Source organism: Bombina bombina, chromosome 7 (assembly GCF_027579735.1).
Source record: "Bombina bombina isolate aBomBom1 chromosome 7, aBomBom1.pri, whole genome shotgun sequence".
Classification (NCBI taxonomy): domain Eukaryota; kingdom Metazoa; phylum Chordata; class Amphibia; order Anura; family Bombinatoridae; genus Bombina; species Bombina bombina.
The window spans coordinates 404,534,046-404,553,301 of NC_069505.1; the positions used below are offsets into that span (position 1 = coordinate 404,534,046).

The 19,256-nt window shown below is 40.3% G+C and overlaps 1 protein-coding gene across 1 annotated transcript in view; it reads right to left on the bottom strand.

Annotated features, from left to right (window-relative positions):
- FANCD2 (FA complementation group D2) overlaps window positions 1-18,955 on the bottom strand; it is a gene marked incomplete in the record, with an annotated part of 1,113,076 nt that extends 1,094,121 nt beyond the window's left edge. The window contains 3 exon segments of the mRNA XM_053689418.1: window positions 2,515-2,655; window positions 13,898-13,969; window positions 18,823-18,955. Of these exon segments, the coding sequence (XP_053545393.1) occupies window positions 2,515-2,655; window positions 13,898-13,964 (208 nt within the window).
- Window positions 18,956-19,256: the final 301 nt, after the last annotated feature.

Consider the following 19,256-nt stretch of genomic DNA (forward strand, 5'->3'; position numbering starts at 1 on the left):
TCTCCCCCACTGAGTACCACCTTGTGCCTCTTCCACTTTAACTTTTGGCCAGGCAGTTTCACACGTGCACGCGCACCCACAAGCGATCCCGCCCCCCTCCTCTACTGATGGCTGCCTTCTCACCTCACTGGACACGCTCCCACCCACCAACGATCATAGCCACCAATAGCCAATGCAGAGAGGGCCACAGAGTGGCTCTCTCTGCATCGGACTGCTTAAAAAAGTTATTGCAGGATGCCTCTATATCGAGGCATCACTGCAATAACATGAAAGCAGCTGGAAGCGATCAGGATCGCTTCCACTGCTTTCAAAGACCAACGACGTACAGGGTACGTCCTTGGTCGTTAAGGACATTTTTTTGGAGGACGTACCCTGCACGTCGTTGGTCATTAAGGGGTTAAATCTAGGGTACAGGCAATATTACATTCTAAACCTCCTAACACTACAACTAGCTTCGAAAAGCTATTTCTTTCTAGAAATAGACCCAAAAGCCCTATTGTTAGGATTTATTCTATCTTCAACATCCCAGCTACAGAAAATAAAGAACATTTTATGCTAAAGTGGGAAACTGAACTAAATATCACATGGGATCAAACAGAATGGATTAACAGAATAGAGGATGCTCCTTCTCCCTTAGCGCTAATTTAAGAGAAAATTATATAAAAACTGCTTATAGATGGTACTTACATCCGACACGATTACGAAGAGGAGATAGAGATAATTCTAACGTGCTTTAGAGGATGTTAAGTGAGAGGCACTTACATACACATGTGGTGGGAATTTCCAGTTGTCTCACAGATTTGAACCCAGACCTCAACCTTATTAAGTACTATATTTGATAAACAAATACTCCCTGCACAAGCCCTACTTCACCAATCCATACCTGGCCTGTCACCAAATGAGAATAAGCTAACCATGATTATTTGTACAGCCACCAGACATTGGAAGGACCATATCCCAACTTTCACACTCATTATACATAAGATTGAACACATATTCCAAATTTCTAGCCTATCAGCAGACTTGCTAGACCAGAAAGACAGCTTTTTACAGATTTGGGAACCTTGGATAATGTACTCTGAAGCTGTAAACAGTAACACCAGAAGGCAGGATAAGATTGACAGAGCCCCCTCAAGCGCTCAATAAATTTTTTGGTCGCTGGCAATAACCTTTTCTTTAAAAACCTATAAGAGGGTTGTATAAAAAAAAAAAAATCAAAAATTGTTGTACATGTGCTGTTTGTTTTCCTTGCATTAAATATCAGAAAGATAACTAATTTAACAGGATTATGGAGATTTTAAGAGAGAATGTACTTATAACTAACTGCAATGATTGTACAATTGAAAATTTGTAAACCTTATTCTAGACATTCAATACCTGTGAAGATACGTTCTTTTTGTTTATTTGTAAAACTATAAAAAACAAACAAAAAAACAATATAATTAGTGTGGCTGCACTTAAAGGGACACTTAACCCATATTTTTTCTTTTATGATTCATATAGAGCATGCAATTTTAAGCAACTTTCTAATTTACTCTGATTTTTCTTCATTCTCTTGCTATCTTTAATTAAAAAGCAGGAATGTGATGCATAGGAGCCGGCCCATTTTTGGTTGAGAACCTGGGTTATGCTTGCCTATTGGTTGGTAAATGTAAGCCTCCAATAAGCAAGCGCTTTCCATGGTGCTGAACCTAAAATGGGCTGGCTGCTAAGATTTACATTCCTGCTTTTAAAATAAAGATAGCAAGAGAACGAAGAAAATTAGAAAGTTGCTTAAAATGTCATGCTCTGAATCATGAAAGAAAAAAAATGGGTTCAGTGTACCTTTAATGTGAAAGAGGTAAATTATGGTTAATACAGACATATAGCTGAAATTCTAGGTTTTGTTTACGTTCAGAACTTGGACAATTGCCTATGTCATGAAAGGGTTAATATAACCATGGTGACTATATACCCTTTATGGGGAAAAAGGTAATAAAGGTATTATCTATCTTTTTAAACAAAACATTTTTTTTTTTAGTTGACTGTGCCTTTAAAATAGCCGCCTGTTGAAAACTTTGCATATACTGAAAATTTCAATACCACAGTAATAGCTACAGGAAAACTATGTAAACAAAAAGGTAGCAGAATATATCACACTCCCATTGGAGAGTGGGAAGACAGGTGCTAAAATGTTCATTTTCTCTTTGAAGTATTGTGTTCTGTGTATAAAGGGATACGATAAGGAGGCCTGTGTGTGTGTGTGTATATAGAAAGTGATAAGGGCTAAGCAATGAAATGTGTTGTGGTTTAGATTAGCAAAAACATTCATTTCCTGCACAAAAATAAATCTAAAGGAGCATTTTCAAATACATTTAATACCATGCAGCTAGTATAACAAGTCACTGGAAACACATTAAAGGGAAACCAATTTTACCGTACACTGTCCCTTTAAGCTCAAGAGAATACTGAACTATCAGAAAAAAACAAATACAACAAAAATTTAAACAAAGCAAAATTTTCCTATTTCCATACCAATTTCATTTTGCCGCTCTCCCGATCGTAACGTTATTCCTGAACCCTTGAGAAGCTGCACAAACACGCTATCATTCTCCACTACACCATCCTGATGCAAGGACTTGAGTTTCTTATTGCTTACACGACTCTTCTTGGTTTCTGGGAGGGTAATGAAGAATGTATCATTTTCAATATAGTCGGCATATTATTAATGCAATTTATGTATAAAACATCAACATATCACACAGAGCTAAGACATTAGGTGTAAAATTGCAATTTACAATAATAAAAAACGAAATTTATGCTTACCTGATACATTTATTTATTTCTTGACACAAGTCCACGGATCATCCAATTACTATTGGGAATATCACTCTTGCTATGAGTAAGCGCCACTAGGGGGCGCGAAACGCGTAAGACCTTGTTGTTCTGTTTCCCCTGCCTGTCAGTCTGCCTTTTTAATATGGCTAAGTGCCTTCAATAAAGACTTTGTTTTTTACTACTTACGCTTGTGGGTCTGTTAAGTAGTGCCTGCCGCCTCCCCTTCTCTTGAATATCACTCTTGCCCAGCAGGAGGCGGCAAAGAGCACCACAGCAAAGCTGTTAAATATCAACTCCCTTCCGTCCCACCCCAGTCATTCGACCGAAGTAAAGGAGAGAAAGGAAGCAACAAGGTGTAGAGGTGTCTGAAGTTTATAACATACCAACAACCTGTCTAAAAAACAGGGCGGGCCGTGGACTCATCGTATCAACAAAGAAATACATTGATCAGGTAAGCATACATTTTGTTTTCTTTCGAATGACACGAAGAATCCACGGATCATCTAATTACTATTGGGAATCAATACCCAAGCTAGAGTACACAGATGATACGGGAGGGATAAGACAGGGAACCTAAACGGAAGGCACCACTGCTTGAAGAACCTTTCTCCCAAAAGCGGCCTCAGCCGAGGCAAAAGTGTCAAACTTGTATAATTTTGAAAAAGTGTGAAGAGAGGACCAAGTTGCAGCCTTGCAAATCTGTTCCACAGAAGCTTCATTTTTGAATGTCCAGGAAAAGGAAACAGCCCTTGTAGAATGAGCCGTAACTCTCTCAGGAGGCTGCTATCCAGCAGTTTCATAAGCAAATCGAATAATATTCTTTAACCACAAAGAAAGAGAAGTAGCCATAGCTTTCTGTCCCTTACGTTTTCCAGAGAATACCACAAACAGAGCAGAAGATTGACGAAAATCCTTAGTCGCCTGTAAATAGAATTTAAGAGCACGTACCACGTCCAGATTGTGTAGAAGCCGTTCCTTCTGAGAAGGAGGATTAGGACACAAGGAAGGAACAACAACCACCTCCTGATTAATGTTCCAGGCAGAAACTACTTTAGGGACAAACCCTAATTTGGTACGTAAAACAACTTATCCGAATGAAAAATAAGTTAAGGAGACTCATACTGTAATACTGAGAGCTCTGGCACTCTACGAGCAGATGAAATAGCAAAAAGAAACAAAACTTTCCAAGATAACAACTTAATAACTAAGGAATGCATAGGCTCAAACGGAGCCCCTTGAAGAACCTTAAGAAATAAATCAAGACTCCAGGGAGAAGTAACTGGCTTGAACACAGGTCTGATTGTGACCAAGACCTGACAAAACGATTGCACATCTGGTATGTCCGCCAGACGTTTATGTAACAAAATAGACTAGGCGTATTTGACCCTTAAGGGAACTTGCAGATAATCCCTTCTCCAAACCTTCTTGGAGAAAGGACAGAATTCCTTGGATTCACACCAATATAGATATTTACGCAATATCTTGTGGTAAATCTTTCTAGTCACAGGTTTACGAGCCTGAATCATGGTCTCTATGACCGATTCTGAAAATCCCTGCTTGTTCCATTCTTCGTTTGAAGCGTTCAATCTCCAAGCAGTCAGCTTCAGAGAAACTAGATTTGGATGAAGAAAGGGCCCTTCAAGTAGAAGGTCCTTCCTCAACGGAAGTCTCCAAGATGGAAGAGATGACATACCAAATCCTGCGAGGCCACGCCGGTGCAATGAGGATCACTGACGCCCTCTCCTGCTTGATTCGAGCAATGACTCGAGGAAGAAGAGCGAACGGAGGAAATAGGTATGCAAGACTGAAGGTCCAAGGTACCGCCAGGGCGTCTATCAGTACAGTCTGAGGTCCCTTGACCCATACCTCGGAAGCTTGGCATTCTGCCGAGATGCCATGAGATCCAATTCCGACTGACCCCATTTGAGAATCAGGCTGGAAAACACCTCCGGATGGAGTTCACAATCCCCCGGGTGAAAGGTCTGCCTGCTCAGAAAGTCCGCCTCCCAGTTGTCCACCCCTGGGATGTGGATCGCCGAAAGACAGCAATTGTAGGTCTCCACCCACCAAATTATCTTGGCTACCTCTGTCATGGCTAAGGAACTCCGCGTTCCTCCCTGATGGTTGATGTAAGCCACTGAATTTATGTTGTCCGACTGGAACCTGATGAACCGGGCCAAGGCTAACTGGGGCCAGGCCAGAAGAGCATTGAAGATTGCTCTCAGCTCCAGAATATTTATGGCTGTCGGCTGTCACAATCACCCAAGAGGGTCTGCGAAAGCAGGTTCCCTGGGAGAGATGATCCTGAGACAACCACCAAAGAAGAGAATCCCTTGTCTCCTGCTCCAGCTGTATTCGTGGAGACAAATCTGCATAATCTCCGTTCCACTGACTGTGCATGTTTAACTGCAGAGGTCTGAGGTGCAAACGAGCGAACGGATGATGTCCATTGCCGCCACCATCAGCCCGATTACCTCCATGCACTGAGCCACTGATGGCCGAGGAGAGGACTAAAGCACTAGGCAAGAATCGAAAATCTTTGATTTTCTGACTTCTGTCAGAAAAATCTTCATTGATAAGGAATCTATTATGGTTCCCAAGAAGATTACCCTTGTATTTGGAACTAAGGAGCTCTTTTCCAAATTTACCTTCCATCCGTGAGATCGTAGGAAAGACAACATTTCCGTGTGGGATCTTGCTTGATGAAAGGATGGCGCCTGGACCAGAATGTCGTCCAAATAAGGCGCCACTGCAATGCCCCGCAAACGGAGCACCGCCAATAGGTATCCCAGAACCTTTGAGAAAATTCTGGGAGCAGTGGCAAGGCCGAATGGAAGAGCCACAAACTGGAAGTGTTTATCTAGAAATGCAAACCTTAGAAACTTGAAATGGTCCCTGTGGATGGGAACATGCAGGTACGCGTCTTAAATCCATGGTTGTCATAAATTGACCCTCTTAGATCAAACGAAGAATGGAACAAATAGTTTCTATCTTGAAGGACGGTACTTTGAGAAATTTGTTTAGACTCTTGAGGTCTAAAATTGGTCTGAAGGTTCCCTCCTTTTTGGGAACCACAAACAGATTAGAATAAAACCCATCGGAACAGGAAATAATCACTCCCAGGTCGGAGAGGTCCTGCATCGGAACAGGAACTAATCACTCCCAGGTCGGAGAGGTCCCAAGCACACTGTAAGAACGCCTCTCTTTTTGTCAAGTCTACAGATAATATTGAAAGTAGAAACCTGCCCCTGGTAGGAAAGGTCTTGAACTCTAGTTTGTATCCCTGGGACACGATGTCCACCGCCCAGGGATTCTGAAAATCTCAAACCCAAGCCTGAGTGAAGAAGGAAAGTCTGCCCCCCACAACATCCGGTCCCGGATCAGAGGCAGACACTTCATGCTGTCTTTGATTCAGTAGGAGGCTTTTTGGATTGTTTGCCCTTGTTCCAAGACTGATTGGGTCTCCAGGAAGGTTTGGGCTGCTCCTGCTTGGAAGAGGAAGGATTTCCCTTTAAATTCCGAAAGGAACGAAAATAACTGACTTCCCTTTTGTTTGTTTCTCTTATCCGGAGGGAGAAAATGACCCTTTCCTCCCGGTCCAAACAAGGTCTTTCCTTTGTAAGGAATCGCCAAAAGTTTAGACTTAGATGACACATCCGCAGACAAAGATTTTAACCATAAAGCTCTGCAGGCTAGTACAGCAAACCCCGAAATTTTTGCTCCCAGTTTAATAACCTGTTGGGAAGCTTCCATAATAAAGGAATTGGCCAACTTAAGGGCCTTTATTCTATCCTGGATCTCTTCAAGGGGAGTGTCTGTCCTAATAGAATCAGACAACGCATCAAACCAGTATGCCGCCGCACTAGTGACGGTAGCAACGCACACTGCAGGCTGCCATTGTAAACCCTGGTGTACATACATCTTCTTGAGTAACCCCTCTAATTTTTTGTCCATAGGATCCTTAAAAGTGCAGCTATAGTCTATGGGGATAGTAGTCCTCTTAGCCAAAGTGGAAATTGCCCCTTCCACCTTGGATACTGTTTGCCAAAACCTCCTTAAGTAACAGACAGAGGTGTTCTAGCTTAAACTTGAAAGATACTACTTCGGTATCAGCAGGAGGACTTACACTGTCAGAATCAGAGATTTCACCCTCAGATGCTACCGAAGTATCCTCCTCCTCAGGCTCCTGAGAGGGGACCTTTGAGATAGCAACAACTGAGTCAGCAACCTCGCTCACTGATTGAACAATTAAAATTGATCTTAACTAGAAATTACCTCACAAAAAAAAGTTACTGTGTCTTTAAATGATAAATGTAATGTCCTTATTTTGCTTTACAACAAAAAATGGCTTTTCTTTTAATAATAAACAGCAGACAATCTCCACACCTCAGCTTTGCTGAGGTGCCTGCCACCGGATCGTATAATTCACAGAATATTAGATACTTTAATATCGTATCTGAGGCTGTTCTGCTGCGTCACCATAACAAAGCAGAGAAAACTTCTTAACCATTCTCCGTAACACTGGAAATGAGGATATGTAACAAAAAGGCGTGCAAACATTGCCGCGTAGTTTAGCTCCGCCCATTGTGGGCGTATCAAAGGTAAACCTCCCGGTTGGCAAATGAAATGTAAAAATTAAGCTGTCGGGAGTTGTGAAATCGCACCTCACATGAGCCATATCTCCACATCCCCAGTGCCTGCCGTAACTGCCCTATAACGTATCCTCACTCCCAAGGATAATGTCATCTTAAGAGTCATCATATATATTAAAGTGCCAAATTTTCCTGTGTACATACCCCAGAAAATAAACTTAGCACTTACCTTGGGAATTCTGCCCAGCAGTAAGGCAGCTCACCTGGTTTGAGAGGTCCTCTCCCTCACATGGACCTGAGGAAAAAAGATAAAGTCTGAGTAATCTTGCTCAGACTTTCAGTATTAGGGCAGCATTAGATATATGGGAGGCGCAGTGAGAATTATGTCCCACAAGTTCCCATTGCTTGAAAGCCACCACTGCTCTACTGAAGAGACTAATGTGGACTACGGCTACACCCTAGCAGAACAAACACCACAAGCTTGTGATGTTAAAATAAAATAATAAACTCTTGATTGAAGAATTTCAAATACCTAATTTTACCACTTCCTTGCTCTAACCTAGGCAAAGAGAATGACTGGGGTGGGAGGGAAGGGAGGTGATATTTAACAGCTTTGCTGTGGTGCTCTTTGCCGCCTCCTGCTGGGCAGGAGTGATATTCCCAATAGTAATTAGATGATCCGTGGACTAATCGTGTCATTAGAAAGAAACACATTTGCATGAACTATAAGGGGTAGAGGGCCCTCTGTCTGTGAGTCACTGTTAGCTGTAAACCATCCTTAAATGAGATGACAGAACATATGAATTTGTGAGCTTCTAAAAGGGGTATACCTAAAAGGAACATTAAACAGAAAACTGTGCTGCCTCTCTGATGTGGCATAGAGAAATAGAGCGGTCTCACCGTTGTCAGCAAGACCTGTTATACTGCAGACCAGGAAACAGGTGCCATACTTAAAGTGAATGTAAACTTTCATGAATTAGTGCCCGTTTTTTAAAAATACTATTAAAACAAGGGCACTTTACATCGCAACTTATTTTTACAAATACTTACCTTTCTCTTCAGCAAAGCCCGCAGTTCCTCTGTACTTACGTCACCAATAACGAAACCGGCTTCCTCCAATCATGGCTTCCCCCCAGAGCATCCATATCGTGAGGCCACGCTGTGATTGGAAGAAGCCGGTTTCCTCATTGCTGTGTAAGTTCAGCATGAGAAGCAGGTGGGGAATTGCTGATCCTGCGTCGCTGAACAGAAAGGTAAGTATTTGTAAAAATATGCTGCAATGTAAACGTTCATGAATGAAAGTGCCCCTGTTTTAAATAGTATTTTTAAAAACCGGGAACTAATTCATAAAAGTTTACATTCACTTTAAGAGCAAAACAACCAACAATGCATTCTGTACGTAATATGTTGTTAAGTGGTTAAGGAACATTTATAATTAATGGAAAACATTATTGCAAAATGTTACACTGCTTTTATCTGCCTACTTCATAATGCCACCCGGCAGGCAAAATTTTCTGCTGAGAATACTATTTTGCATTTAGATCTTTTGCAATTGAGTGATTTATTGCAGACACAAACAAAAAAAAAATACTTTACTGTCTCTTTAATCAATGGTTTGCTACTAGTCATAATACACAACCCTCTCAAGTTTCTAAGATATAGCTTAATGAGACAAAATTTTAAACTGAAAGAAAACTCAATGGATTATTAAACCGTCATAATTACAAATCCAAAACCCCATTGTGCACTGCCGATTAAGAAAGTGTTTATTGTGAATCAGAGCTGTAAATTACAGCTATATCTGACAGCATACCCTATAATATTCAGTCAGATTAGGTCCCTGAGGTAACATTTTTATGAATGCAAGACGTAATCAATTCCTCAGCATCGCATTTACAAAGAAAGTTCATGGCATTTAAATTTTATTTTTGATGCACAAGGCATAAAGTTTACCAAAAAATGCTTAATCGCAATAATATACTGGTTTGGTCAGATGTATCCTAAGTACTTTGTGCAAAATGGCTATTCAGAAAACAAGCAAATTTGTCATGAATGGGCTAATTTGCACCAAGAGGCTAAAAGACGCCATTGCAAAACTGCAAGGACAGTGGCGCAAAAAGAAGAAGTATCCACAATTGGAACTGATTCTTTATCGGACTACCATGCAACAGCAATTACATACAAATGAAGCATAAGGAGGAGCAATGTCATTTTTTAATTAAAATGACAAAAAACAAACTTTCATGTGCATTAGCAAATACACAACTAATTCATATGATTTTCAAGCAAATTTGCAAGCTTTAAACTTGATATGTGAATGTAGCATGGTTAAATATCAAACCGCAATACGCATCCATCTGCATGAATTATGGACATTAATTCTACCGTGTTTTATTTTTTAAATAAGCATGAAAATACACAGGTGGCTTGATGCATGTGGACACAAATTGTATACTCGGGAAAAAAATAAATTTATGCTTACCTGATAAATGTCTCTTTCCACTGCGTCCTCCATTACTTATGGGAATATCACTCCTGGCCAGTAGGAAGCCTGAATCATGGTGTCAATGACCGGAAAAACAACGCTTAGACAGAACTAAGCATTCAATCTCCAAGCAGTTAGCTTCAGAGAAACGATATTTGGATGAAGGAAGGGACCCTGAAGTAGAAGGTCCTTCCTCAGAGGCAGCCTCCAAGGTGGGAGAGACGACATTTCCACTAGGTCTGCATACAAGATCCTGCGAGGCCACGCAGGAGCTATTAGAATCACCAACGCTCTCTCCTGTTTGATACGAGCAATGACTCGTGGCAGAAAAGCAAACAGAGAAAATAGGTATGCCGTCCTGAAAACCCAAGGAACCGCTAGAGAATCTATCAGAGTGGCCCGCGGATCCCTTGTCCTTGAACCGTACCTTGGAAGCATGGCATTTTGTCTATACACTATCAGATCTAACTCCAGCACCCCCCATTTGAAGGTTAAGCAGGAGAATACTTCCGGATGGAGTTCACACTCCTCGGGATGAAAGGTCTGTCTGCTCAGGAAATCTTCTTCCCAGTTGTCCACTCCCAGAATGTGGATGGCTGAGAGAGAGCAATTGTGGGCTACCGCCCACTGAATAATCTGAGCCACAGCCTTCATGGCTAAGGAACTCAGAGTTCCTCCCTGGTGGTTGATGTTAGCCACTGAGGTTATGTTGTCTGACTGAAACCTGATAAACCGGGATAAGGGCAGCTGAGGCCAAGCCATCAGAACATTGAAAATCGCTCTCAACTCCAAGATGTTTATGGGGATAGCAGACTCCTCCCAAGTCCATAGTCCCTGCGCCTTTAAAGAGTTCCAGACTGCTCCCCAGCCTAGCAGGCTGGCGTCCGTAGTCACAATTACCCAGGAAGGTCTCCAGAAGCATGTGCCCTGAGACACATGTTCCTGAGAAAGCCACCACGGGAGAGAGTCTCTTGTCGACTGATCCAGATTTATCTTCTGAGACAGACACGAATGATCCCCGTTCCATTGTCCGAGCATGCACAACTGCAGGGCTCTCAAATGGAATCGGGCAAAGGGAATGATGTCCATGGCAGCCACCATCAGACCTATTACCTCCATGCATTGAGCCACTGATGGTCGAATAGACGACTGTAGAGAGAGGCAAGAATCTTGTCTCTTCTGACCTCTATCAGAAAAATCTTCGATAGGGAATCTATTATGGTCCCTAAGAAAATTAACCTTGTAGCTGGAACAAGGGAGCTTTTTTCCAGATTTACTTTCCACCTGTGGGAATGAAGAAAAGACAAGATCTCTGTGTGAGATTTTGCTAGTTGAAAAGATGACGCCTGAACCAATATGTCGTCCAGGTAGGGCGCCACTGCAATTCCCCGAGACCGGATCGCTGCCAAGAGCGCCCCCAGAACCTTTGAGAAAATTCTTGGAGCTGTGGCAAGACCCACAAACTAAAAGTGTTTGTCCAGAAAGGCAAATCTCTAAAATTTGCAATGATCCCTGTGAATGGGAACATGAAGATACGCATCCTTCAGGTCTATGGTCGTCATGAACTGACCCTCTTGGATCAGGGGAAGAATGGAACGTATAGTTTCCATCTTGAAGGACGGTACTCTGAGAAACTTTTTTAGACATTTTAGGTCCAGAATGGGTCGGAAAGTTCCCTCTTTTTTGGGAACCATGAACAGATTGTAATAAAAACCTGGACCCTGTTCCTGTACAGAGACTGGAACTATCACTCCTAGGGAGGAAAGATCCTGTACACATTTCAAGAACTCATCTCTTTTTTATCCGGTCTGCAGATAATCTTGAAAGGTGGAACCTGCCCTTGGGAGGAAAAGTCTTGAATTCCAATTTGTAACCCTGGGATACTATGTCCACAGCCCAAGGATCTGGTACATCTCGTATCCAGACTTGAGAGAACTGAGAAAGTCTGCCCCCCACTTGATCCGATCCCGAATCAGGGGCAAACCCTTCATGCTGATTTAGAGTCAGCTGCAGGTTTCTTTGATTGCTTCCCCTTATTCCAAGGCTGACTGGGCTGCCAGGAAGGCTTGGACAGTTCCTGCTTGGAAGAGGAAGGAGAAATCTTACCTCTGAAGTTACAAAAGGAACGAAAATTACTCTGACGTCCTTTAGTTCTATTCTTCTTATCTTGAAGAAGAAAAGACCCTTTACCACCCCGGATAGCGGAAATAATTTCCGCCAAACCAGGTCCAAATAAGGTCTTACCCTTGTAAGGAATTGCCAAAAACTTGGACTTAGATGAAACATTCGCTGACAAAACTTTCAGCCACAAAGCTCTATGCGCTAGAACCGCGAAACCAGATATCTTGGCTCCCAACTTAATAACCTGCAATGAAGTGTCCGTAATAAAGGAATTAGCTAAGGGCCTTAATCCTGTCTTGGATCTCCTCCAAAGGAGTCTCTACCTGAAGAGATTTGGACAATGCATCCAACCAATAGGCTACAGCACTTGTCACAGTGGCAATACACACTGAAGGTTGCCATGACAGGTGTATCAGAGTCGTCCAAGTTAGCCAAAACCTCCTTTAACAAGACACGGAGATGTTCAAGCTTAAATCTTAAGGATACAACTTCAGCATCAGATAAAGGACTTACACTGTCTGAATTTGAGATTATACCCTCAGAGGCTACCGACGTATCTTCCTCATCAGACTTATGAGAAATGGAAATATGTGTAGCTAAGCCTGAAGCAGACACCTTACTATCTGATTCATTAAATCCTCTTACGTCTTCCCTGAAGCATGGGAATGGTAGCTAATGCCGCAGAAGATACCTGGGCGGCAGTTTCTGCTTGCAAATAAAATTCTCCAGGAGATTGAGAGGCACGCAGGGCACTGCATGTGACACCATCAAGGATTGGGGCGGTTGAGGAGAAAGCTGTGGCAAGGCCTGAACAGCTTCATCCTGAAAGACATTTGGCTCAGACACAAAAAGCTTATCTTTATTTTTTAAAGTTTTCTCTATGCAAGAGAAATAAAATTGCATTGGTGGCAACACTTGACTATCCAAACAAAGGATACATGTTCATATTATAGGAGGATCTTGATCCATTATGTAAGAAAAAGAAAAACAATGTATTTAGTACTGTCCCTTTAAATAATAATTGCGGTGAAATGATGTGCTAACATACAAACTGCCAAGCACCCAAGCTACAATTAATTACAGCTATTGAGCTGGGTAAGGCTGGTGGGCTGATCAGTAGAACCACACACACATAGCCGCCAAACTCTAGCCCTGTACTGTTTATAACCAGCTCAACAGAGCATTGGCTGCAGGACATGCATATAACCCCTTTTTAGTGGGTAATATACACATGCTTCTTGCTATGTGTTTTAAGGGCCATTATAGTATTATTCATTAGATCATGTAATAAGAGATTCTGGACTTCTGCAAGGGGGTTAAACAAATAGTAAAATTACCACTTGGGAAGCGGAAACTGACGCTTCTCTTATAAGCAACGATAGTCGCACAACTCAATTCTCAGGAACAGCAATGCTCTGCTGGTCCCACTTGGTACTTCTACTATGTATTTAAACCCTTTGTGGGGGTTAAACACATAGAGGTGCAGGGTTGCTAGTCTTAAAATGACATACTCTAACAAATTAGAGCGTGTAGTTTTTTTTTACTACAAGGGCCCTTTAATGAAATTATCTAATGCATTACAGTATTTTATTCATACACCATTATGTACTTTCAAAACAACTCACGTCTGTGTGTTGAGATTTTACCAATCACTTTGAGTTAAAGCAGTACAGAATCCTTTAAGGCACATCTCACATAATAAAGCTTGGTTTTAAATAAGGTTGTAGAAATATGGGCAAACATTTAAGTGCTACCAACTTTGGGCTTCAAAGTGATAAGAACCTTACTCTTGTAAGATCGTAATCATTAAATTGTATAATTAAATATATTTAGAAATAAGTGCTGTAAATTATTTAAACACAAAAAAAATCCTACTACTTACTTGATGTGTCGATTCCAAAACTATCATCTTTATCATCCGATTTAGAAAGCCTTCTTTTGGCAACCATTCTTCCTGCCAAAAACAAATAAAATCAAGTTATTTTAACAACTTACCAAAATAATAACTCAAAACAATAAATCATACAACACTACAGTACGGGTGGGAAAAATGCAACCTAAGGAGATACGATTTTTCACTGTCCTGAATGTCCCATTTTACTTTGTCTATATTTCACTGTACACAACACACATAGGCACCATAGACTTTACCCCCTTCATGCTCGAGGCAAGTGTTCAACCTTTAGGATGTTCCATGCCGTCCTAACTGTGCTGGGCTTTAGCGCCGTTAGTATGGCATGAAAACTTCCAGCTGTTTGGCTGTACTGAAGCCAACAGCGCTTCCTGAATGGGATCGAGTCATGGTGGGCGTGCCTAGCGTTGCAGGCTCGCCCCCTGACCTGATCCCATCATTGAAATATCACGGTTGCATGAACAATTGCGTGATTTCAATTTGTTTACGTCAGGGTACCTGTGAATAACATTCAATAAATTACATATGTAGTTTATTAAATTTTTGATATTTTATGTCAGCTAAGATCTCCCTTGACATGAGTTGTGTGGGCTATAACGGCAACAGACCAAGCTCCATTTTCCTGATTACAAATCATCTGAGAACAAAGGAATTGTTTTCAAAGATTTCCTATCAGAACACCACTTTCCCCCATAGCTGCTCAATACATCTAAGAGAACAAAAGGGAACATTTGTTTAAATTAGTGAAAGCAGATTTCTTCAAAGCAAGCCTTTATAAGGAGGAGTTTTCCTATCTGTAGGCAAGGGTCGCTAGGTCTGGGACTGATCTTTTGAAGCTTGAGTGTATGCAGAGAAAAAACAGTTTTACAGGGAATGTGACTCCTGTCATCTAGCTGTTAAGTGTCCCATACTGAGTTTCAAATACACAAAGCTCAGACGTACGTCTCAATGGAAAATAACAGGAGAAAACAGAGACATATTTAACCCTGTGAGTGCTGAAAGCATATAAGAATTTAAATCTTGGTTTTAAAAAGAGAAGTTAGAAATTCATCTATATGAACTGTATAATTTTCAAAGATTTGATACTCAGACTGTATGATAGATATATAGATAGATAGATATATATATATATATATATATATATATATATATATATATATATATATATATATATATATATATATATATATATATATATATATATATATAAGTTCAGGATAGACAAGCACTCCAGAAATCCAGTTCCAATGCCCAGGGTGCAGCAGATAAGTAAATAGAAAATAATGAGGAGTGCACTCGCCAGGACTTTTCAGAAGTTTAATTCCAATATGTGAACGTTTTCGGGGGGTTAGCCCCTTCTTCAGACATACAAAGATACAATATGAACAAACCCACACCAGACACCCTTAAATAGGTAGGTCAGCCAATCACTAGCTCTCCAGGTGGGGTGCCACCCACAGGGTGTGGACACTCCCCTAGCAACCTATGAGGCTGGCCAAGTGTACAACTAACAGTGCATAAAAATATACAAATATACAGCAGGAAGAGACATAGTATGCATACTGAATATATAGGAGATACATCAATATAATACAATATAATACAATATAGCATTCAATGACAGGCACAAAATGATGTGATAGACAAGTCAAGTCAAATCAACCCAACCTAAATGCATACAGACATAAGCACAAAGTTACTGTAAGGGCCATGTTAGCCAGGCAACCAATATGCAAATATAGCATAACATAGTCAATGTGAATGTCAGTGTATCAATGTGCATGTCAGTGTATCCATAAGTACTTAATGCAATAATGTATAGCACACAAAGGGTAGCACAACATGTATACAAAAGCCGTGTCAAAATTAACAAAAACCTGGGCCACTAACGTCTAAGCTGTACTCATTACATCAAGAATAAGAACAAACGTCCGGTATAAAACAGCAGCAATAAAACCAGAAACGTTCAGACCGTAGCGATGCTCATATATAGAATAATACAATACCTACTGCACAATGCACGTCAGTGTTTGGAACTATTATTATTGTACACATACCCGTAACCAAGTAGCAGCACCCGCAGTCTGGCAAGTTACATATTGGAATTAAACTTCTGAAAAAGTCCTGGCGAGTGCACTCCTCATTATTTTATATATATATATATATATATATATATATATATATATATATATATATATATATATATATATATATATATATATATATATATATATCCATGGATCTGAGAAATGCATTTCAGCTTTGTAATAAATTAAATGAACAACTGTATAACCTTATTTTAAAGATGTATGAAACAAATAACATCTTGATTTTTCCAGGAGCATAGTGTTTCTTAATTAAAGGGACATGAAGCCAAAAAATTTTATTTCATGATTCAGATAGAGAATACAATTTCAAACAACTTTCCAATTTACTTCTATTGTTTACTTTGCTTTGTTCCCTTGATATCTGCTGTTCAAAAGCATATATAGTTAGGCTCAGGGCTGGGTGCTAGCTGCTGATTTGTGGCTGCACAAATATACCTCTTATCATTGGCTTATTGATGTGTTCTCCTAGTTCCCAGTAGTGCATTGCTGCTGAATGCAGCAAAATTGATAATATAAGTAATTTGGAAAGTTGTTTAAATTGTATGCTCTTTCTGAATAAGGAAATAAAAAATTTAGGTTTCATGCCCTACACAGCACCATTACTCAAAATAAATATAATCCTAATACAAGAGGATCTATATACATGAGATGTAGAGTCAAAATATGATATAAGTAGTGCCATTGGTCTCTCAAGTTTAATAAGCACAGTGATGCTTGTGTGGGATGGGGGTTTACACACTTTTTTTCCATACAAAATCTTAATTTATAGATATGCTCCATGTTACCTGTGCCCCGGCTGCCTCTGGTGAGAATTTCAGTAATCTCTGTATGATTGACAGGTACATCATCCAATCGGGACTGCACCATAAACCCTATGTAAATCTAGTATAAGCACGCCTCCGTGCATAGAGTTTTGAAGCCGCATCAGCACAACTTTAACTGTGCAAATGCAGTTGTAGCTACGATCTCGCCTCTGCTTATAATAAACAGTAAATCTTCCTGTCAGCGAAATATAGAAATTACGGAAATTCTCACACGGAGGCAGCCGGGCAGAAGTAACGGAGCGGATTTATAAATTAAGAATTTGTATGGAAAGAAGTTAATTTAAATTAAAAAAAACACAAGCATCACTGTGCTTATATTGAGTTATTTATTAATAAAATATTAACTAAAGTATAGTTGAATTGACCACCACTTTAAACCACTGGTTTTCAAACCTGTCCTCACCCTTCCCTAACAGGCCAGATTTGGAGGATATCTGAACTGGAGCACAGGGCTAATAATCAGCTGATTAGTAAACTGTTATTTTACTTGCTCTCACCCAAGGTAATCCTGACAATCTATCTGGTTACGGAGGCCTGAGCACAGATTTGAAACCAGTGAGTTCATATAGAGTAAACGATATTAATTCAAATTATATGTTGTGTCTGATTCATGAAAGTTTAATTTCACTTTCATGTCTATTTAAAGAGACTTTTCAATTTACTTCTATGATCACTTTTTACTTCGTACTCTCCGAATCCTTTATTGAAAGGCACAGTTAGGAAGGATTGTGAGCCGCAAAGCACTACTGGGAGCTAGCTGCTGATTGGGGGCTGCACATATGCCTCTTGTCACTGCTACTCAAGAGATGACTGATGATTAACCCTTTAGCAGAGGGTCATGAAACCCAAAATGTTTCTTTCATGGATTCAGAGAGCAATCCATTTTAAACAACTTTCAAACTTACTTCTATTATTTAAATAGCTTTGTTCTTTTGGTTTCCTTTGTTGAAAAGCATAACTAGGGAAACTCAGGAGCTGCTGCACATATATGCCTCATCTTATTGTCTCACCAATGTCTGTTGCTATTTCTTCAACAAATGATACCAAGCGAATGAAGCAAATTGAATAAGTAAATTTGAAAATTGTTTACAATTGTATTCTCAATCTGAATCATGAAAGAAAAGAACTGGGTTTTATGTTCCTTTAAACAGTTGTATGCAACAAACAGGGCAATAATATGCACATTACACCGATATATTTTTAATCTTTAAAGTCATTGTAAAAAATAGTTATCTCAACAATATTTGTGATAAAGAAGATGATGGGCACTTTCATTCATCAAAATCATTGTAGACGCTAAATTATATAATTACCATTTTATTTTTTTATATATATATATTTCACCGTTCCTCTGCCCGCAACACAGCCTATTTCTGTGTAAAATTATACATCATGCTGTAGCCAATCGTATCGCACCCCCTTTGGCATCAAAACCTGGGGCATTACTAAATTGCTGGACGCCAAAGGGGGCGCGATACGATTGGCTACAACACAATTCATCATTTTATACAGAAATATGCGAACGGAGGAACAGTGAAATGTTTAACAAAAATGAAAGGGTAATTATATAATTTAGCATCTACAATGATTTTGATGCAAGTGCTTTTTCATTACAAATATTATTGAGAAAACCCTTCAATGTTTAATCGTGGGTGCTACGTATGAACTTTAGGTAGTCAGCAATAAAAGTGCATTTTACAATAAAATTAAATGAACTGTGAGTTTATTAAAATAGGTTCATTCATAGAACGTTTTGGAGACCCCGGCAAAACACTACTTGACACAAGCTAGCTGTCCAAACCACAGTCATGTTAATCTCAGGTTTAACCCTTTGGCTGTCATAGACAAATGATTGATAATGCCCTCAAGTGCAGATAGGCAATTAAGGGGTTAATAAGCCTCCTGGGACTATTTTATAGGAAGGCAGAGGGAAGCGCTGCACCCGTGTCCGGTCTCGGCTTACTGCGAATCCACGTCACACACTAGATTCTCGGGATGGGCCTCACACCGTAACACAACCGGACAGCTCCCGCCTCCCAGCAGACTACAGTACTCTGCTGTAAAGTATCCACAACACTCAGCTCCTGTCCTGTCCAGTCCTGTGAAAAAGGCGCGGGAGGACAAACGAAACCCGCCCAATCATTGTTATTGGACGAATGGAAGTTCAAGCCATCAGGATTGGCGGAGAATGACATCAGTTACAAGTTAACCAATAGCATGATTTACCACAAAGGTCGGAATCCAAGAGGCGTACGCCTACTTATAGATTCAACCAATCAAAACGCACTAAATTATTTACCCGCTATAATCTGTGCACGTTTCTGTCAGAGAATAATTAATTAATTTATAAACAGCCAGCGTGAGGAGGTTTAGGGAGTAAGCAGGGTACTCGAGTAT